We start from the raw sequence: 22,963 nt of genomic DNA, 5'->3' as shown, positions 1-22,963 counted from the left end.
TTATTTCATATTCTAAGACTTTTAATTAAGGCCTCATAAGTTGGAAAGTAGTTTTTAAAAATAGGCATCTCCAAAAAGTCTGTTAATTATTATGCTCTGTTGGGAAAGTGGTTGTCTTTTTTAGTTTTAGTAGTATCATTCAAATAGTAATTTCTGCTGACAGGAAGAAGGAAGAACTTAAAAGAAACATATGAACAGGAAAAAAATGGCACATTGAAGGCAACAAGGAAAAAGAAATTAAAGGAAAAGGAGAAACTATAAGAAAAACATTCATTAAGTAGTAAATTTGGAAAAAGCATCAAACATTACAGAAGCTATTTTTTGCTTTTGGATTAGGAATTGAATGAACAAAGAGAAAATATTCTATTTTCTACATGCCTGGTTATGATTAATAATGATGATTCTTAGTAATATACAAGGCAGAAAACAGCTAGCTTGGGAGAAAAACTCATTTTTCTCTCTATTAAAAAGGTATTCCTGTTAGGCTCTGGTGGCTCATGCCTATAATCCTATCTGCTCAAGAGGCTGAGATCTAAGGATAGAGATTCAAAGCCAGCCTGGGCAGGAAAGTCTATGAGACTCTTACCTCCAATTAACCACCAGAAAATCTGAAGTGGCACTGTGGCTCAAAGTGGTAGAGCACTAGCCTTGAGCTGAAGAGCTCAGAGACAGCACCAAAGCACTGAGTTCAAGACCCACAACCACCACCAACAAAAGACCTTCCTATTGTGAGAAAAGCATTTTCCTTGATGTTTTTACAGACCTACATGGGTGTCTGAGTAAAGGTTGGGTAATATAATACAAGATATTCCTGTACTGAACTGAAGTCAGGACAGTCAGAGCTAAGCCTGGGCCTGTAAAGCAGGGAACTGAACTAGATTGTTTTTAAGATACCTTTTACATCTAAGATCCCTAGTGAGGGATCTATCCATGAATTTGTAGTACATATTAGGAAGAAGAAGCAGAAATACTGGAGTCTAGTTGAGCCATTTGGGGAATATTGGTCTCATTGAAATGGGAAGTGAGGTAAGGGTTTGGTGGGGGTCTAGAAATCCAGTTTGCTAGAGTGCTAGGGCACTATTATGTCCAGTCTCTTGATTCAGAAATGATCCAACAACCCTTATCAGGTCAATTAAAATATGTGGGCTTTTGTTGGAATAACTGGGACAGACATACATGTTTTCTTTCTGGGGGATGCTGGCTGGGAGATGCTTCAGGAGGGCATTTTGGCTACCACATGGTATATGCTTAAAGATAATGACAACAAACAAGAAACATGAAGACAGACAGGTGGATAGATGGGGCAGGACAGTTCTAATTAAGTAACACCAGTAGCTGGATCTAGACATCTTTAAAGGTAGATTCATTTCTGAGCTTTCTAGATTACACAAGGTAATAACTTCTATTTTTGTTTATGCTAATTTGAGTTGGCTTTCTCTTTCCTGAAATTGAAAAAAATATCTCAAAATAATTACAGCTCCTGTATGTATGTAGTATCCATCCATCCATCCATCCATCCATCCATCCATCCATCCATCCATCCATCCCTTTAGAAACAGTATATTTCTGTATAGCCCAGCTTGGTCTGGAACTTGCTGTCCTTGAATCTGAGGTCCTGCAGCTGCCTCCTGAGTATTGGAATTACAGATGTGCACCACTGCACCCAGCAAATCTTTTTTTTTTTGGCCAGTCCTAGGCCGTGAACTCAGGGCCTGAGCACTGTCCCTGAGCTTCTTTTTGCTCAAGGCTAGCACTCTGCCACTTGAGCCACAGCACCACTTCTGGCCATTTTCTGTATATGTGGTACTGAGGAATCGAACCCAGGGCCTCATGTATATGAGGCAAGCACTCTTACCACCACGCCATATTCCCAGCCCAGCAAATCTTTTTTTGATAGGAGAAATGCTCAGTACTTAAAATTAACAAGCTATGTTGTCCTTAAAAAGAAAAAAATGCACAGATTCTTTACCTTGATGCCAAATTTTACTAAAATTACTTTTATGTAAGTCCATACTTAGACCTATTTAGAAATAAATTAAGGATTAGGTTCATAGCACCTGGACGCTGATATAGCAGTTTAACAGATGTTTATTAAAAATCTACCTTGCCATTGTTGGGCAATATTTAAAATCTGGGAACTTACAGTATGTGTACCTGTTGACTTGAGCAAGACAATTAGTTCAACTACAGATTGGAGACCTCTGATTTGGAAAGGATCATCAACAATTCAAGATAAATTTTCCTGGTTTATTTTTATTTATTTATTTTACCCTGTGTCTCTCAATTTTGGTATTCCCTTTCAATTTCCTACTTCTAATACCAGTATACACAATTTTCCTGGTTTATGACATGAAGTTAGGAGTCTAGACCACAAGAAAATAAAGAGGGTCAGTTATAATTTAGATCTGATTTTTTAATAAGAATGTATAGTTAAATGAACAGTGGGAAAAGGGTGCTATGTAGCATGGTCTTGACAGCTGATGTTTCATAGGGTTTAATTAAAGTTTGTAATGGCTTGTATTTTTTTAAAGGAAATGCTTCTAATCTACAGATATAATAAAACATGAAGAAAAACTAGATGCAACACATTTAAGGTTAAACATTAGCAAAGGATAGAGAGAAATAATGGACTTCCTTGGATAGTTTATACTCGAGGAAGGAAAAATCCTACAGTTAAGCCACAAACATCCATTTATATGGATGTCATATTTTTGACATTACGCTAGTTACCAAGCTTGGCCTTCTTAAACTGGCTTCCTTGCTGTTACTGAGAAATTCACACTGTTTTTGATCGTCTATGCAAGACACATGACTGGAAATGAAAGAAAAGGGCTGTCAGTAAGGGTATTTGCTCTAATCAATCAGTTTTGTGGTAGAGATGCAACCTTTGAGGGGGGGGGAGAACACGACAAAAATAGAAAAAGGATTTGGAGAAACAAAAAATACTTCAGATTCACTCAAAATACGTCAAAAATGACATTATAAAGGTCAGAAAGCAGATGAGATCAGCAGTGCTAATAACAAACACTACTCCATAGTTGGAAACTTCTTACCAAAAATGGGTTGAGCTGGGTGCTGGTGGCTCATGCCTATAATCCTAGCTACTCAGAAGGTTGAGATCTCAGGATTGTGGTTTGAAGCAGGCCTGGGCAGGAAAGACTGGGAGACTTTTATCTCCAATTAACCACCAGAAAACAAGAAGTGGCACTGTGGCTCATAGTGGTAGAGTGCTATATTAATTAAAAAAGTTCAGAGATAGCACCCAGGACCTGAGTTCAAGCCCCGTGATCAACAAAAATAAATAAATAAATAAATAAAATAAATAATATGGATTGGGAGCCATTAGAAAGGAAAGGTCAGCTGCTACCATATAAGGGCCATTAGACACATACCCCAAAGAATCAAAACAGAGACTTTTCTTTTTTAGAGACAAGGGTATGTATATAGTTTAGGCTAGCCACAAACTCATATCTTCATGCCTCAGTCTCCTAAGTGCTAGGATTGCAAGGATGTACCACCACATTCATCCAAAACAGAGACATTCTAATATTTCCTTTGCTTGGAGGCAAAAATGAATAAATCACATATTCTCTGTTATGCCAAAGAAATCAGAATGTCTCTCTACAAGTGCTGATTTTTCCTGCATCTCATTCTGTGTATGTTTATTCCATAAAATGTCTTGTCTGATTTCAGAGTTTCTGGAATGGCTTTTTCAAGATAGATCTAAATACAAAAATAACAAAGATAAACTTCATTTAAACCAGGAAATGCAGCTTAGCTAATAAATTATTCTTTTTCAAATTTTAAGATCTATCTAGCTGCAATGCTGTTTCTAAGGCTTTTATGCTGAAGAGAATGAAATCATTAAGCTGAGTTGATGCAGCAAGAGTACTGTCTACTCTATTGAAAAGAAATACTTAGGGCTTTTGGGACTTAATTTCTTAACACAAAGTGAAAGGTTAGGAAATATTTAACAAAGACGACAGACCTAATGTCAAGGATAAATCAAAAGGAGGGTAATTCCTTTTCTTCACATGGAATTGTTGATATTAAATGTACTTTAACTCTAAACTAATGAAGCTGATGTTGGAGACATTTTCTGAGTGTTGACATAAACTCTTGTCAGTTTAACTGAGCTTACACAAGCACATACACACACGAGACACTTCTCAGTGATGACATGTTAATGAAACAATATGGTTTATATAAAGGATCAATATAAATATATACATACCACAGGCTGTTTTGTGATGTCCACCAAGTCCTTAAGATTATAATACTGATGTTTCTCAAAGGCTGAGAACAGCATGTCGAGAACCTGCTGTTTGTCAGCGCGAGCTCGCTTTCCATCTTCTTTCTTTTTCCTTTCATATTCAATCTATATGCAAACACAAAAGAAAAAAAAACCCTCAGCTGAACATGCTCACTCTGAACACAGGTAACCTGTTTGAAGCTTCAAGGCAGCAGTATCTACAAAGTAGGGATGACAGCCTGAGGTCTCTGTTGTTCCTAGGACCCCCCTAACTTTCCAGGTCCTAAGACAGTAAAAAGGCTGATCTGCAAATCATTTTCAGAATTTCTGAAGCTATATTTGGCATATGCATTGCCTGAGTTAGCTTTCTTTCTGGTTAGCTTTGGTTGAGAAAGCAGGAACTCATAGTCCCTTTGTTTTTCATTAATGATTTATTTAAAGACAACACAACATTTATTCATTTGTTGTCATTAGGTTAAAAAAAGGTTGGTGAACTTTGAGCCACAGCCAATTCCACCTTTCTAGGTTAACTGGAGAACTTACCTGGCCCGGCTGGCTTTCAATTTTGATCCTTAGATAATCAGACTCCTGAGTTGCTAGGAATACAGGCATGAGCCAGCAGCACTGGGATACAATGTATTTGTTCATTTGTCTTTAATTTTGCGAACAAATACTCATTTAAGCAGCAGGTATGGCATGCAAAAACCCCTGAAGAACAAGTTCTAAAAACACTAAGTATTCCATCTGAATGAATGATGAACTTTTATAATTGAAAGCTTTTTTATTTAACATCCAAGTTTTTGGGATATGTAATGTTCCGTATTGTATATGATGTTTAGTGTCATGAGTGATGAAAATCTCTGAGTTAATAATGATGTATTTTTCAACAGTAAGATTCATTGGGGAAGCTTGATCGTAAAAAGAAAGTGGAGTCATTTTTGATTTATTGGATGTCAAAGTATCTTTAAACAACATATAGGTATGTATGAATATATATGTACAATAGTGAGATTGCATAAAATTAATAAGAGGAATCATCACATGTAGACTTGAATGACATGCAATCCAAACAAAAGGTCAACCAGACAGAACCTAATTTGCAGATAGAATTAGGAATACAGATTTCAAATAATTGAGAGACTAGTTTGAGAAGATCTGACATTTATTTTGTTCTACTTTTTGCTCATGTATTCTTTTTTTTTTTTTTTTGCCAGTCCTGGGCCTTGGACTCAGGGCATGAGCACTGTCCCTGGCTTCTTTTTGCTCAAGGCTAGCACTCTGCCACTTGAGCCACAGCGCCACTACTGGCCATTTTCTATATATGTGGTACTGGGGAATCGAACCCAGGGCTTCATGTATACGAGTCAAGCACTATTGCCACTAGGCCATATTCCCAGCCTTGTTCTACTTTTTATCATGAAGTTTAACCCAGAACATTGGATCTGAGCTCCTTGATAGGTGTGTAGATAATGAGCCCATACTTTGGGCCATCCCTTCCTTCAATATCCTTTCCACTGAGATAATTTCCAACTTCTTCACATTAGCAGAAATCCCCAAATGTGCTGAGAAACACAGCACAGGGTTTTCTTTCCTTCCCAAGTGTCTAGGAATGCCACAACTTTGTCAAAGGTGAGTGCCTGGGTATGCAGTCTAAGGCATTTGGGGCTCCTTGGTCGTCCTCAGTACATGGGTGTTACCCTGTCTGTTGGTCAGGCCCTCAGAATATTCTTGATGTTTGTCCTTAAACATCTCCTTTGGGCAGAGTAATGGTGGGAGCTCCTCTAAGTCAAATCATCATGATAGCACTGAGATAACTTACATAAAATATATGGAAACATATATCATTCACATCAAAAGTGCCTGGCCCGAGCGTCTCAGATATGTAATCCCAGCTTGTCAGGAGGCTGAGAACAGAAGATAATTTTTTGAAGCCAGCCCAGGCAGGAAGTCTATGAGACTCTTACTGACTGCCCCAAAGTCAGCTGTGTAAACCATGGCTCAAGGGGTAGAGTGCTAGCCTTGAGCAAAGAAGCTCAGGCCCAACACACAGACCCTGAGCTCAAGCCCAAAGAATCAACAGAAGAAAAGAAACAAAATGAGAAGCTCCTTAATGAAAGAGTTTATTGATTTTATGTAAGTAGTCACTGGTGTCATACTTTCAATAATGTGAAAAAAGTGTGCTTTTCAATATATCTTCTCAAATTACCTATATTCAGGTTACTGATGAGCACATTTTTACAAGTTACAGAAGGTGCTTAGAAAGTATATTAAATAGCATTACAGTTCGCTGTAAGATGTACATATATTTTTAAAATTAGAAATAAATGGCAAAATGTCAAGATACCGAGCATTTTAAAAAACGTTTCACATGTGCTTGTGTATATAGTGTGTTTTTAATTTGCTTAATAGAATGTATTCATGTTTTTGTGTTTTGATAATGTAATATGAAGTAATGAATCAAAATAAATCCTTTGTCCCTTAAAAGAAAAAGGTTGGTGAAATCTTTTTCTTCTTTTGGGGAGGCAGTACTGATTGAACAAGTTGTGCCATGCTTCTAACTCCTGATTAAATCTTTTTTTTTTTTTTTTTTTTTGGGCCAGTCCTGGGCCTTGGGCTCAGGGCCTGAGCATCTTCCCTGGCTTCTTCCCGCTCAAGGCTAGCACTCTGCCACCTGAGCCACAGCGCCCCTTCTGGCCATTTTCCATATATGTGGTGCTGGGGAATCGAACCAAGAGCTTCATGTGTAGAAGGCAAGCACTCTTGCCACTAGGCCATATTCCCAGCCCCCCCCCCCTTTTTATTGATAATGTCTAAGGCTCTAGTCAAATTTCCCCTATGTAATATAAGGTAAGTAGTACCAGTATATGTGTACTTACAAAAACAGACTTAAATGATTTCCATGGTAATTAAGTTCTCTTTTTTGATTTATTTTAAAATTGCTATTATAAAAGTGATATACAGAGGGGTTACAGTCAGGTAATGTCAGGTAAAAGTCAGGTAATAGGTACATTTCTTTTTGGACAATGTCATCCCTTCCCTCTCTTTCCTCCCGTTTTTCCCTCCTATCCCCGCCGACAGGTTATATAGTTCATTTTCAACATGTCTAGTGAGTACCACTGCTGCATTTGTTCATTCTGTGTCCCTCCATTTCTGTACTCCCCTTTGCCCTCCCAAAGACAGAAAAACAAACAAAACAAAAGAGAAAACAAACACAACAAAGGAAAAAACCTCTTGTTTCTATTTCCTGGAGATCATTTTGGTAAATATCATATGATGCATGTATGTCTTAGACATGTAAATGAGGTGGGCACCAGTGGCTCCTGCCTGTAGTCCAAGCTACTCAGGAGGTTGACATCTGAGGATCCCAGTTCAAAGCCAGGCTGGGCAGAAAAGCTTCTTATTGCCAAATAACAACCAAAAAGCCTGAAGTGATACTGTGGTTCAAGTGGTAGAGAACTAGCCTTGAGAAATGAAGCTCAGGGATACTGCCTAGGTTCTGAGTTCAAGCCCTAGGTCCAGCACAAAAAGAAAAAAAATCAGCACAGAGTGGGTATGTGACTTCTGGCTTGGTCATTAAGTTCTTAACCCCTAGTTTTTTTTTTTTTTAATTTTTTTTTTTTTTTGGCCAGTCCTGGGCCTTGGACTCAGGGCCTGAGCACTGTCCCTGGCTTCTTCCAGCTCAAGGCTAGCACTCTGCCACTTGAGCCACAGCGCCGCTTCTGGCCGTTTTCTGTATATGTGGTGCTGGGGAATCGAACCTAGGGCCTCGTGTATCCGAGGCAGGCGCTCTTGCCACTAGGCTATATCCCCAGCCCCTCAACCCCTAGTTTTACACTAAGGACAAAAGTAAGGTCCTTGGAGTAACTTTTCTATTTAAAAATTAAACAGTAGAGTAATAATGTTTATTTTTCTTTAAACTATTAGGTGAGCTGGAATCTCAGAATTTACCTTGCTGGCCTTGAATCTCTATTCCCCTAATCTGTGCTTCCTCAAGAGCTAGAACTACAGGTTTGAGCTACTGGGCCTGGTTGAGAAATGGCCATCTTAATATTTAAACTCACATAAATTGGTACTGCAAGTTAATTAATTATACAATAACTTAAAAATGATATGAGCTAGTGCACCTAGGGAAAACTGTTACTTTAACTACCTTTCACCCTGTGTGCATTTTGTTTCTCATTGATTCATAGGCAAGGTACAGAAAAGATACTCAGAGCAGCCAGGCTTCTAACTTGATAGCAGCCAATATATAATATTACTAAGAAAGTTATTGGAATAGATAGCTTTCCTTGTTTTTTTTTTTTTTTTTTTTTTTTTTTTTTTTTTTTTGCCAGTCCTGGGGCTTGAACTCAGGGCCTAAGTACTGTCCCAGAGCTTCTTTGGCTCAAGGCTAGAACTCTACCACTTGAGCCACAGAGCCACTTCTGGCTTTTTCTGTATATGTGATGCTGAGGAACTGAACCCAGGGCTTCATGTATAAGAGGTGAGTACTTTACCACTAGGCCATATTCCCAGCCTTGGAATAGATAGCTTTAAAAAACTTTTTTTTTTTTTTTTCCCAGTTGTGAAGTTTGAACTAGGGGCCTGGGTGCTGTCCCTGAGCATTTTTTTTTTCTCAAGGCTAGTGCTCTAGTATTTTAAGCCACAGCTCCACTTCTGGTTTTTGAGTGGTTAGAGATAAGAGTCTCATGGCGACTTTTCTGCCCTGGCTGGCTGGATTTTCCGCGCCCCTGCCAGTCCTGGGGCTTGGGACTCAGGGCCTGAGCACTGACTGTCCCTGGCTTCTTTTTGCTCAAGGCTAGCATTCTACCTCTTGAGCCACAGTGCCACTTCTGGCTTTTTCTGTTTATGTGGTGCTGAGGAACGGAACCCAGGGCTTCATGCATGCCAGGCAAGCACTCTACCGCCAAGCCATATTCCCAGCCCCGCCCTGGCTGGCTTTGAACCACAATCCCAGCTTCCTGAGTAGCTAGGATTACAGGCATGAGCCACAGTGCCTGGCTATTTTGGGAATTAAAAAATATATAACTTTATTGTTATTTATTAGATTAAGGTGTTATAAATAAAATACAATTTTATTGCTATTACTAAGGTAGTATGCAGAGGGCTTATCATTTCATAAATCGGGTAATGAGTACATTTCTTTTTTGGACAATGTCACCCCTTCTTTTGCTTTCCTCATATTCTGTGAACTTCAATTACAGATCCTCTATCTGCTCTCAATGACCATGGATCACTGTGTAGTCAATTTCATAGAAATCAATTCAGAAAGTACTTTAAGCTTGTTTCCAATCACAGATTTTTACAATAAAAAATCTTTCAATTACCTCTCTGTACATCACTTTGACAATAAAAATTTTAAAAATTAAAAAACATCTTTCAATTATAATTCTATCACTTTGGCTTTTATAATAGAAAACAAATTAATCAAGAGAAAAATGCAATCAAATGCTGAAAATCCATTGTGGATATGGTGTAGAGATGTTCAACTGTTATTACTGAAACCTTAATCACTGACTAAAATTATAAATGCCACCCACTACTAATTAAAATATTGTAATTCAGATGTCTGTAAATTTCTAGACTGTTGTTTGCAGAAATCCTCTGATTGCTTTGTCAAGGCAGTCTTTCCAAAGGCTTTTATTCTAACTACTGAAGTGATCATGACAGCCTTGACTACCGTGGTTTCGCATTTTAAATCCTTGTGAAAGATTACTTCCCTCCTTCCACCAGTGCTTCTATTTCTGCCTCATGTGTCATCATCTCTTGGGAGGAAAATAATACTTCAGAATTGGTTGGTCACTTCTTGGGAGTGCAAATGTAAATGGACAAGTCTATACTATAATAGGCAAATATTGTAAATATATATATAGACATATATGTATGCATACACACATACATATGTATATATAACTTAAAAAAAAAAAACACCTTACCAATCTTAGTTCTGAAGCCTCACATAGTTGGTGGTGACCCGGAAGGAAAACAGAGTACACATAAAAGTTTTCCAGCTGGGTTCATGCCTGAAATCCTAGCTGATCTCAGGAGGCTGAGGTCTGAGCATCCCGGTTCAAAGCCAGCCAGTGCAAGAAAGTTGGTAAGATTCTTATGTCCAACTAACTGGCAAAAGGCTAGAAGTGGAGCTGTGGATCAAGTGTACAAGCACTAGTCTTGGATAAAAGAAAGCACAAGGCCCCGAGTTCAAGCCCCATTCTGGCATAAAACAAAACAACAACAATGGGGCTGGGGATATGGCCTAGTGGCAAGAGTGCTAGCCTCATATACAAGAAGCCCTGGGTTCAATTCCCCAGCACCACATATATAGAAAATGGCCAGAAGTGGCGCTGTGGCTCAAGTGGCAGAGTGGTAGCCTTGAGCAAAAAGAAGGCAGGGACAGTGCTCAGGCCCTGAGTCCAAGGCCCAGGACTGGCAAAAACAAACAAACAAACAAAACAAAATAACAACAAAACCCCAAAACTAAAACAAGCAAACAAAAGCCCTTCAAAATTTCCTCCTAGTTCCTAGAAGTTTAACTTAAGATTCTATGTAACATTTCTAATACTCCAAACAGTTTTCTAGTTTTTTTCTAATTAGCATATATTAGTTGTACAAGGAAGATTTTACTGTGACATTTCCACACATGTATGTATAATAAAGTACCCCAATCAGCCTCAACCCTCTGTCATCTTCCTTCATCTCACTCCCCACTTCTTAAAACAATTTCTTTCAGTAGCTCTATTGTTCTATTTTCACACAAGCAAACTACTTCTACCATAGCTTTTCTAGTGCTCTGTCACATTCTGACCAACAGCTAGAGGGGGAAAAAAAAATCATTTTTTCAAACTTAGAAGCAGGAGGTAGGAGTGATAATAAAGACAGGAAGTATTGATTTTCCTTCTCAACCACCATTATAGAATCCCATCCTTTCTTCACCAGATGGTAGACAAAACTATAAAAAGTTTCTGTCTCTTGGGATCAGCAACTATATACTAGAATTACCCAGGAGGCATAAAAACCCTTAAGATAGTTGTCTCCCACACTAGATCAACTCAATCTATCTTTGGAAGTATTTTTCTTCTAGGGTGATTATAGTATACAACTCATGTTGCAAAGACCATCTAGATAATGGAAGACATGTTTCCTTATGAGAAAGACAGTGATTCCTTATGAGAAAGACAGTTAAGAGACCATAGCATACCAAAATACTGTGGCAATTACAAAGGCCCAATCACCAGACCACCTTAACTGGGTTTAGAAACCAAGGTAAGAAATTGCTTAGCTAAATTCTTTCTTCTTTTCTTTCCCTCTCTTCCTCCCTCCCCCCCACCTTTTTTTTGGCTGTACCAAGGTTTGAACTCAGGGAATTTGCACTCACTAGTCAGGTGTTCTTGTGCCTTGCTTCCAGCTCTGCCTTATGTTGGTTATTTTGGAGGTGGAGTCTAGCAAACTAGCTGATCTCAACCTCTAATCCACTAGATCTCAGCCTCCTGAGTAGCTAGGTTTACAGGCATGAGTTATCAGTGCCTGGCTATTATTATACTTTATTACAAACTCTGAATGGTTTGAACCAGCAACAGGTGATATACATTAAGGCACAATGCTCACAAAAGTTAAGGGTATGGTATGGCAAGCTCTTGGCTCTAGGTAGAGGTGCCAATGGTGTTAGCTGCCATAGCAAGTGTCCGCAGGCTACATGTTCTGCCCATGGGGAACCAGAGGAATGGAAATGTGTGTGTGTGTGTGTGGGGGCACACGTGCACATGCACACACATATGTGCCAGTACTGGGATTTGACCTTAGGGCCTGGTGCTGGCCCTCTGCTTTTGTTCAAGGCACTCTACCACTTGACCAGCAACTTTACTTCTGGCTTTTTGCTAGTGAACTGGAGCTAAGAGTCTCATGGATTTTTCTGCTGGAATTAGGTTTGACCCTCATGTCTCAGCCTCTGAGTAGCTAGGATTACAGGTGTGAGCCAACAGCACCTGGCAGAAAGGGAGGATTATTTTCCTCTTTTCCTTTGTATTGGTAGGAGCCTCTTCTGCACCAGTAGCTACCTTTCTTTGATAACCAAGTTCCTTCTTCCTTTTGCAACTCTGGCTCTTCAACTTTGTATTCATATACTATCTGTAACCAATTCCCTAAATTAAATCCCTGTCTGCTTGAAAAATCTAGAGTTGTTTCTAGGACACAAACAACTGACAGGAATGACAAGCCATATTTAAAATGATACTGATAGTTTCTTTTAGAAGTTCTAGCTTCTTGTCAGATCTGATTTCTTATCATTGTTTCTACTTCATGGTGAAGAGATTATCTTAGACACAATCTAAATGTGTCAAATTTTCTACTTTCTTGCTCATACATGTTTGCTTTATTATTGGTTAATAAGAAGTACTATAATGTGTACAAGACTGAATCTAGTATCAAACCAAAACAGCTGAAAGAAATGAAAATGTGAAGGCACCAGAACAAATTGTCAGTGTTGTACAATTTCTATACTCATCTACTAAAGAATGATTAGCAAAGGGACTGAATAAGCATGCAGGGTAAATCCATATAGTAAGAAAATGTCTAGGAGTGAATGAGAAGTGGTTTCTTTCTGATTCAATGTAGCACTAAGGGCTGGGGGGAGGCTTGTCTAGCATGTGCAAAACCCTCCATTCAGTCCTCAACACTACATAAAAAAGAAACAGGGATATAGTTTTGCAAGCATATACGCAGTTTTCCATCTGCTCTTTCATTTTTTAGTAGTTTTTCCTTATTAATTTTATTCTGAAACTGCACTGAAAGAACCACAACTACTACAATGAAATACTGGGTTTCATTTATATGTAGCTCAATATGTCTGCAATTATTTTTTTCTTCAGTGATAAAGGGGCCTCACATTTGCTAGTTACGGTGTTTTGATGCTTGAGTTATACTTACAACCTTTCCTGCCTTTGTTATTTCTGGAATAAGGTCTCACCTGGCCTTTGCCTGGGTCAGCCTGGACTGCAATTCTATTTATGCTTCCCTGTATCGCTGGAATGACAGGCAAATGCTACTATGACCAGCTATTAGTTCGGATGGGGGTCTTATTACCTTTTTGCCCAGAGGGGCCCACTGCAATTTTTTAAAATAAATTCTAACATTATATTGAGTTTAACTTTTTTTCATTATGTCTTGATCATGTAACCTCTTAAGCCATTCCTCTTAAGTAATGTTGATTTCTGTCAATATATTAAAAACCAATGTTTTCTTTTGATAAGTAGCAAAAGTTTCAATTATCTGTAGTTGATATTACACTATACTACCAAATATGCTTTTTAAAGTTATGTGGGTTTCTCCCTTCATTCTGAAACACTGCCATAGAAAACAATCACTGAACACTCAAATGCAATGTGACAGATTATGAAATTTCAATCAAGGATTATTGTATGACTCATTATCCTAATGATTCATTTATCCCATGACAACATTAACAAAGGTACAGGCTTAAACTGAAATGTCAATGTTAAAAAGTCTTTAAAGTGGGTGTTACTGCTTTGTATCTTAAAAAGTTCAAAATACAATGTATTTGTACTTGCTATAGTAGTAAACTATAAAACAATGTAAACAAATGATATTTGAAATTCACCTTCTATATATACTAGGTAGACAGTATCAACCTCACTAAGAGGAAAGTAAGAACTTGGTGAGGGTCAAGCTGTGCTACTCAAGTGCCAGTTTTAATCCACCTAAGTGAGAGTGGCTTCACAATTTTCTGCAGCAGTACAGCAAGTGATCTTTGTAGTGGAATAAAAGAAAAGATGATTATAGTATAGAAATGCAGACTGACTACTTCAAAGGAAATATACATTATACCCCAACAGTGGCTCTAAAAGGGTACAAGCAGAGAAATGGAAGAGGTGGAAGACTGGTTTTATAGATCTGGTTCAGCAGGGGTCCATCTCTTAGGCACTAAGTAAGCACTTGCAGTTGAGAGAGGGAGCTGGGATGGCCAGCCATGAACATGCGTCCCTAGTTTCCTTGCCCTCCCACCTGAGCAGGAGAACTCTACTGCTCTCTGTAACTATTCAGATAACTTCATGCTCACAGAGACAATTACAATACAATGATTTCGTAAAGAAGAAAACCAAGATAAAAAACTCTAGATCTTACCAGGCTACCATCTTACCATCCAAATCTAAGACTCTAAAATATGTAATGCAGTGCTAATTTGGGACATTTGCCACGAATCCTTTTTTTGAGGCAATCAAGGCTCCCCACCCCCACCCCCCCAGTCCTGGGGCTTGAACTGGGGCCTGAGCACTGTCCCTGGCTTCTTTTTGCTCAAGGCTAGCACTCTGCCGCTTGAACCACAACGCCACGTCTGGCCATTTTCTATGTATGTGGTACTGAGGAATGAACCCAGGGCTTCATGTGTATGAGGCAAGCACTCTACCAGGCCATATTCCCAGCCCACGAATCCTTTTTTAAAAAATCTTAAACAATAGAAACATTTTGCTACTTATACAACTTCAGGTACTTACCTTACTATAAATTTTCCGATATTAAGATGATCAGGTCAAAGGTTATATATTCTCTCATAGTGATCTGGATGTAAAAAGCCAAAATTTCCTCCAGAAGGTTCTATCTTTTTACAGACTATGGGAACTGAGAATTGAAGTGTTTTATTTCTTCGTAACAACTTATCAGGAGTAGATTGGACAGAGATGACCTTTTCTGTGTATAGCTTATGATATGGAACAAGCATCTTTTCTAGGCTTGGCCAATTGCCACCTTGCACCTAAGGGCAAGGTGCATGACTAATGGTCCTTCCAAAACCCAAGAGTCTATGACACAGAAAAGCATAAGGATAGAACACTGAATTAAGAGAGATACATAGAAGACTTACATTGTATTGATGATTAGCAACAGGCTTATAGTTTGTTGTTACAACTTTGTCCAGTTGTTGTGATAGCCTTACAGGTTTGGAAGATTCTTCTATTTGCAATCTGAAAAATAGAATGCATTATTAAACCACTTATTTAGTAGGCTGAAACCTGTAGGGTTATTTCTACAATTCTTTTTACTTGATAAATTCTAAGGTAATCTTACAATATTATACTAGCCTTAGTATATGACTAAAATTTAGAAATTAGTCCTATAGGCTAAACATACAAACTTTCACACTGTGTTCTTGGTAAATCACTTGAAAACTATCTTTAAGCTGGGTTCTGGTGGCTCACACCTCTAATCCTTCTACTTACGAGGCAAGAGACCTGAAGACTGCAGTTCCAAGCCAGCCCAGCCAGGAAACTCTGTAAGACTCTTATCTCCAAGAAACTACTCAAAAAAGCCAGATATGGCAATGTGGCTCAAGTGGCAGAGTTCTTCTCTGAGCAAAAGAAGCTCAGGGACAGTGCCCAGGCCCAGAATTCAAGCCTTAGGACCGGCAACAACAACAACAACAACAACAAACCAAATACCCCGGCTCCCTGCCATCTTTAGTTGTTTGTACAAAAGGGTCTGAAATTAGTATTTCCATTAGTTTATATGTATAATGCTTCTTGATTATTCTGAAATCAGTATTTCCATCAATTTATATGTATAATGCATCCTGATTATTGCCATCCTTCTATCTCATATTTTATAAATTGCTTCTAATTCTGTAATGTATAGGTAAACGTTTAACTACTAAAATCAAGGGGCTGATTAGCTTTAAATTTCTAGAAAAAAATCTACTGATAAAAATAAATTATCTTAAATTATATAGCCTAAAAATTAATCAAATTATTAATTCAAAACTTTTAATCACCTGGCAAGAAATAAGGTAAATGAAAAGAATGCATTAACATTTATGGTCTAGTGACAAGTAGCTACTTTGTTAAATGGGCAGATACAGAATATTCTACTACCACAGAACTATTCTGGAAAGCATTGGTCTAGAAACATTTCAGGATTCCATCTAAATTAAAGTAACTCAAAATACTGTCTTTGGCGAGAGTCATAAAACATATACTATGTATAACATATTGGAAAACGTCACACTTTATCTTTAAGCACTAGTCTTAAGATGTTAAATTTTGTCCTAAATTTGGCATAATATAATGAATTTACAGCTTACATAGGAATTAATTAGTTCTTTTCTTCGTATCGAGGACTGAACTCAGAGCCTTATACTTGCTCCGCAAATCTGTAAGACTTGAGCTATGCCTCCCATCCCAAAGTGCAGCTTTCTAAGGGGTTAAGGAAACAAAAGGAATTATTGCACCTTTAGACTTCTCACCAGCAGGATTTGGGAATGCAAAATGTAATATGTTTAAGAAAACTGCCTGCCAATCCAGATAACTTACGATTGAAGAGTGATAATGAAAAAAAAAGTTTGGAAAAATCTCTTAAGCTTATCATTCACAGTTCCTTACTGAGAGAAGTACTCAAGGATTTATTCAGTACAAAGGAAAATAAACCCCAAAGGGCTAATGGGGTGCAATGGGCACAGCAAGGAAATATAACCATATGAGAAAATTGCCTACTTCATAAAAACAAAAAAGGCAGTTAAAACAATAGAACATGCAAGACAGGAAAGAAAAAAATCAGAAGTACATTTTAAGGTATTTCTGAATGGGTTTCTAAACTTTGTGTAACTTTGATAATCAAAAAAGAAAGTATCCTTTTAAAACAGAACTACCATCATTTCTTAGTTGGTTAGATGTTAAGGACAGAGCAGTAAAGACTCAGTCTAGTGGGAGACAAACCTCAAGAGAACATTCTAAGTAACTAGCAAGTCCTGAGGCTCGGGTAGGCGTACTGAGAGGTGAATGGCATGTCTACAGGAAGCCACGATTAACCCCAACTGTGTCTTTGAGGGTAAGCTGGAGGAGGACTGGAGATGCCTAACAACTAGGCATAAAGACAATGTGGAACTGATTCCTCTATGCTGAGATATAGTAAAGCTGCTAAGAGACAAATCTTTAGAAGAGAAGAATGATTGAAGACAGCTGCCAGGAATGTGGAGCAAGTGTGAGAACTAGGCACTAGTAACTCCAGCCCCTTTCTGAATAGTTTCTTTGTGTTCTGATTTATTAGCCCTATGCCCTAAGGCAATAGGCTTGTAAGGTCTGGTCTTTCTGAGCAGTAGTGGCATTGCTGCTATGCTACCAAATTATCTTCCCTATTTCAATCACTTCACTCCATGATTTGGTTTTATGAAACATTCAAGGACGGAGGCATCTGCCAGCTGCTTCCTTCCACATTAAGGAACTGTCCCCATTCCTCCCCATCCGAAACCTCCTCAGGGTTTCGTTTGTGTAGATAAGAGCTTCTGTATAAAGGGTAGTTTATTTTGGTCAAGCACTAAGAGCTTCTGTTATAAAGGGTAGTTTATTTTGGTCAAGCACTTACTCTTGAATTTATTTGTAGCCAATGTACTCTGATTCAGATTAATGAGGCAGACTTTTAATTCACATTCAACAATTTAAAAGCCAATTTTATTATCCAGAATCAGACCACATTTATCTTCAAAGTTCTGACTCTTTTAAATAAAGGCAAATACTGTTCTTTTTTTTTCAACATGGAGTTCATATTAAAATTTAACCTTCCTATTATATATTTAAAAAGCCAACTTCAAAGGTTTTGTTTGAATTAAAGAGGATATCCTATGATTCAAAATTCAAAAGGTTAATTTATGGATTGAAAATACAACGTATTTTTAAAGAACAAAATCTTAAAATACTTTAATTAACCTTGAATAGTGTAAAATAATTTAACAGTGCTCTTTAACACTAAATAATTCATTTAGCATATCTCATGAAGTGTCAGAACAATTTGCAACTCTATTTCATCACAGAACAATGTACCAAATTAAACACTGCTGATTGGAAAATGCTTTCCAAGTCCAAAAAAGGTTTACCTAGATTAGTCAAAATAACAAATTTGGAGATAATGGTTTTACAAAACAGAACAGCAAATTAAACAGAGAGATGTGAAGCTGAACTAGGAGAACATCTTGTTGTAATGACTAAATTTTTTTTGAAAATTTAACAATTTATTCTCAAGAAACTGTAACAGGAAAACAATATTCTATGATCAGTCTGCCTATAAATAATTTTTAAAATACTTTGTACCTACTCTTAATAATACAACCAAATGATTAATTTAAAATCCACATTTTTAGAAGTTTAGGACAAACCACATCTTCTTACATTTCTCATGGTTATAAAGTGATTGAGAGGGACTGGAAGTGGGGCTAAGTTGGTAGAGGGGCCAGCCAATGAGCAAAGCATCAGATATGGAGTCTGAGTCCTGGTGTCACATCAATATCAACAACAACAACAATGGGAAAAAGGAAAAAAGAAAGAACGAAAACTATAAAGTAACCGAGAATAAAATTTATAAAATAATTGCTGTGGTAGTCATAAATTATATTTAGCTGCTTATCAAAGTATAAGATTCTTAAGTAGTTACACTTGAATCTTAAGTATTCTAATGAAATAAACTCCCATTTCTTTTAAACATCTATAATTTTAGGTAATTGAGCATTATCTTCTTGGAAATTCAATTCAGTGAAGCTGGAAAGTCATGCCTCAATTATCAGCCTGTGTTACAACAACAAAAATACTAAAATACTTGGCCCCAAATAAAATACAGACTAGGCATAGCACATTCTTGTAATTCCAACATTAGGAAGGCCAAAAGGAGAATCACTAGTCCCAGTCTATACTACATAGCCATACTCTGTTTCAAAAAGTAAAAACACCCAAATCAAACCAAGACAAAAAAACGAAGTTCAAATGAGGGAATGAATGAATTTTTTATAGACTAGATTCCATTAAGGAAAGTTAATTTATATTAAGAGAAATCTAGAAAAGGTAAGTAATAAATAGGGTATATGGTTGTTTTAAATCTTGAAGTTAATGGGAAATCAGAAAAATTCAAGGCAAAGAAAGAATCACATGTGTGATTCTACCTGCAAGGCAAGCACTCTACCTCTAGGTCATATTCCCAGCTCCTGGGCTATCAAATTGTAAGATTTAACAATAATATGTTGACATTTAGATCTGGCAAAAGGGGTATAAGGTATTAAGGTTAGGGCTGGGGATATGGCCTAGTGGCAAGAGTGCCTGCCTCATATACATGAGGCCCTGGGTTCGATTCCCCAGCACCACATATACAGAAAATGGCCAGAAGTGGCGCTGTGGCTCAAGTGGCAGAGTGCTAGCCTTGAGCAAAAAGAAGACAGGGACAGTGCTCAGGCCTTGAGTCCAAACCCCAGGACTGGCAAAAAAAAAAAAAATAAAAAAAATAAAATAAAAAGGTATTAAGGTTAACCTTTTAAAAGCAAATACTCTATGCCACATTCACCTGAATGAGTTAATTTTAAAATTAATAAAGTTGGGCTGGGAATATGGCCTAGTGGCAAGAGTGCTTGCCTCATATACATGAAGCCCTGGGTTCGATTCCCCAGCACCACATATATACAAAACGGCTAGAAGTGGCGCTGTGGCTCAAGTGGCAGAGGGCTAGCCTTGAGCAAAGAGAAGACAGGGACAGTGCTCAGGCCCTGAGTCCAAGGCCCAGGACTGGCAATAAATAAATGAATGAATGAATGAATGAATGAATAAAATTAATAAAGTTTAAAATTCAGTTTTGTAGACACCGCAGCCCCTTTTCAAGTGCTTAAGAGCCATGTATGGCTGGTGACTCCCACAGTGGACAATACAGATAGAGAGCACTTTTCTTGACATAAAGTCTGTTGGCAGTGCAAGAGAATCCAGGAGCCTGAGAAGTATAAGCCAGAGCCAGAGCCAGAGTTCCGCTCCAGCTGCCTGAAACTTTTAGTAAGTGTATTATTACCAGATCTTCTAATCAGCCAAGAGAAGGCATGTGAACCAAGCTTTATGTGAAATAACTTACCAAATATTCAACTCAAAAAAAATGGGCAATATTCTTATCCAAAGCCTCTTTAAAAACAAAAAAACCTCTTTGAAAGCAAAAAACACATGTACTATCCATACTAACCAGTAGTCTTTTGATCTACCTATTTATATGCCACAGGTATCTTTTTAAAGAAAAACTAAGGAAATAAGTATGACTCAAGGCAAGACTACGGTTTTACTGAGGAAGAACAATCCTTCCTCTCCCATTCCTGTGTCCCATCCTGAGGAGAATCCATGAGTTGGCTGATAGACTCATGCAGCCTGTGTTTAGGGGAGTGAATTCCAGCTGGTGCTTACAATTATAATAGAATGTTTTGTAAAGATCTCTCTTGTAACAGGGAAATATGATCATAAAACCAGTAGCTTAGGTAAGCACGAGGTGGCACATGCCTATAATTGCAGTACTTGGAGGCTGAGGCAGGAGGATTGCAAATTTTCCTCAGGTCAGTCTGGGCTATAAAGTGAGTTTGAGGTCAGACACCAGTCAGAACTCCCTCTCTTCCCACCAAACAACAACAAATCGAGCACCCTCTTATTATCCAATAACTATTAGCTTCACCTTAATGAAAGGCTGAATGGACTCTTCTGTATGAGAATAAAATAAATCAAATCACTAATGAAGTGACAGCATAAATGACTTGTTTATGACCACACAGCTTGTCAGAGAGAATGGGGACAGGAAACTCAAGATTCCAGGCTGAGTGCAGTGGTGTATGCCTCCAGTCTCAGTGACTGGGAAGAAGACTGAGGCAGGAGAGTCAATTGAGTCCAGGGGTTTGAGGACAGCCTAGGTAACATAATGAGCCCTCATTTCTAAATAAGTATAAATAATGATCTGTTTAGTCCTTATCATCTGCATCATAAGTCACCATAAATACAATTTTGAAGAAAATAATGTCCAAAATATGTCTGCCACATTATCTAGCAAGGTGTTCAGAAATGGTCTACACCTAGCAAGAAATGATGATTCACACTGAACTTTGTTTTCTCTACATTGTTGTTAGAAACAACACAAATTTTTGGTATAGGTTTAATAAGGAAATGTTGACAGGTGGTGTACTAAGTGTTGTGTGTATGCTGGTACTGGGGCTTAAATTCAGGGCCTGTGAGCTGTCCCTGAGCATTTTTGCTCTACCACTTGAGCACAGCTCCAATTCTAGTTTTTTGGTAGTTAATGGAAGATAGAAGCCACATAGACTTAATTGTTCAGGCTGGCTTTGAACTACCATTCTCAGATCTCAGCCTCCTGAGTAGCTAGAATTACAGGTATTAGCCACCAGCTCCCAGCCTAATGGAGACTTTTTGTGTCTCCTTTTTAGTTTTTGTTTTTAAGTCACTGACCAGCTTCTGTTTTTCCCTGAAATCCTGTGCCGCTGTCAGTCTAATTTTTCTTCAGGAAAAGTATAGCACCATAGTCCAGACAATGTCTACCTGTCAGGTAGACAACATGAAAATCTCCACTTAAGCATTCTAATTTTACCTCATAGTCTAGACATTTTTTCCTTTCTTTCATGTATTGTACATATCAATCTTGAATTTGATGTTTAGTGGATAGTTTTACCCTATACAGCAACATAACTTCTAAGTCTCCAGTGTCCTGGTTGCATATAGGCACAAGAGATGCCCACAGCACTGAGGGACAGAAGAGGAAGGCACTATATCAAACAATAACTTATGAATCTGGAAGTTACAGGATACCTGAAATTTGCACTGCCTGAAGATTTTTGTTCAAGTCATTATATATTTGGGCTACTTTCATTTATCCACTGCAATTATTTTTTTCTTTAGCTCAAGTCTGGCATGATTTCTCATGGTTCCTCAAGAAAGCAAATTGCTTTTCATCTTGGGAAGGCTGCTCTGTGGGCAAAATGCATTTGTGTGGTGATGGGGGAAGGGAAGGAGTAATGGTTAGCACCTGACAGAAGAAATCCAAATCTTTCATTGCTCATGTTTCTCCTGTCAATTACATACGCTGGTCATTATTTTAGCATAGGCAAAAAATAGAAATGTATGAGAAAAAAAAATTGGAGGTGGATTAAAGCCCATTTGTTATGACCAACATCCACTCTTTCTCTACTAAGAAATGAAATGATCTAAACCCTAATAGATGATAAATGGCAAAATGTCTGAATTTCATAGTTTAAAATTTTTCATTTTATTTCTTCCCTTCAACAAAACAAAATGTTTAAATAATCAGAAGTGGGAGGTGAAAGCTTTTCTATTAAAAGGCCCAGTATTACAATTCAGTATCACAAGGAACAAAACAGGAATCGTTTGGGTATTCAGATTTATGCTGATAATTTCACTTATGGCATATACAATGGCTGAAATAGTGTTTAAATCAAATCAATAGACCATCTCATCACATAGCAGGGCCTGAAATCAGTTTCTGGTGTTCAATTCCAGTTCCACTCCTAGGTGGGACACTAGTCACACCATCAACTTCTCTAACCTCTTGGCACTCTCAAAGATAACAGAGGATGATGCCAGAAATATGTGAAACAATCCTTATAAAACACTTCCAGAAGAGGCATTCATTTTATTGTAGCTATTACTTTTTTTTTTTTTTTTTGCCAGTCCTGGGGCTTGGACTCAGGGCCTGAGCACTGTCCCTGGCTGCTTCTTGCTCAAGGCTAGCACTCTGCCACTTGAGCCACAGCGCCACTTCTGGCCATTTTCTGTATATGTGGTGCTGGGGAATCGAACCCAGGGCCTCATGTATACAAGGCAAGCACTCTTGCCACTAGGCCATATCCCCAGCCCCTATTACTTCTTACCACTCAAATACCCACCTTAAACAGGATGGTACAGGAGT

The 22,963-nt window shown here is 38.0% G+C and overlaps 1 protein-coding gene across 1 annotated transcript in view; it reads right to left on the bottom strand.

The window, feature by feature from the left end:
• Gtf2f2 (general transcription factor IIF subunit 2) overlaps window positions 1-22,963 on the bottom strand; it is a 125,334-nt gene that overhangs the window by 5,619 nt on the left and 96,752 nt on the right. Inside the window, exons 6-7 of the mRNA XM_048341344.1 lie at window positions 15,126-15,225; window positions 4,235-4,378 (exon numbers count right to left, since the gene is read on the bottom strand). Coding sequence (XP_048197301.1) covers window positions 4,235-4,378; window positions 15,126-15,225 — 244 coding nt within the window. The remainder of the gene's footprint in view (window positions 1-4,234; window positions 4,379-15,125; window positions 15,226-22,963) is intronic.

The sequence above is a fragment of the Perognathus longimembris genome, chromosome 3 (assembly GCF_023159225.1).
Source record: "Perognathus longimembris pacificus isolate PPM17 chromosome 3, ASM2315922v1, whole genome shotgun sequence".
Classification (NCBI taxonomy): domain Eukaryota; kingdom Metazoa; phylum Chordata; class Mammalia; order Rodentia; family Heteromyidae; genus Perognathus; species Perognathus longimembris.
The sequence above is the reverse complement of the archived record's forward strand: the minus strand, read 5'-3'. Positions and strand labels throughout refer to the sequence as shown.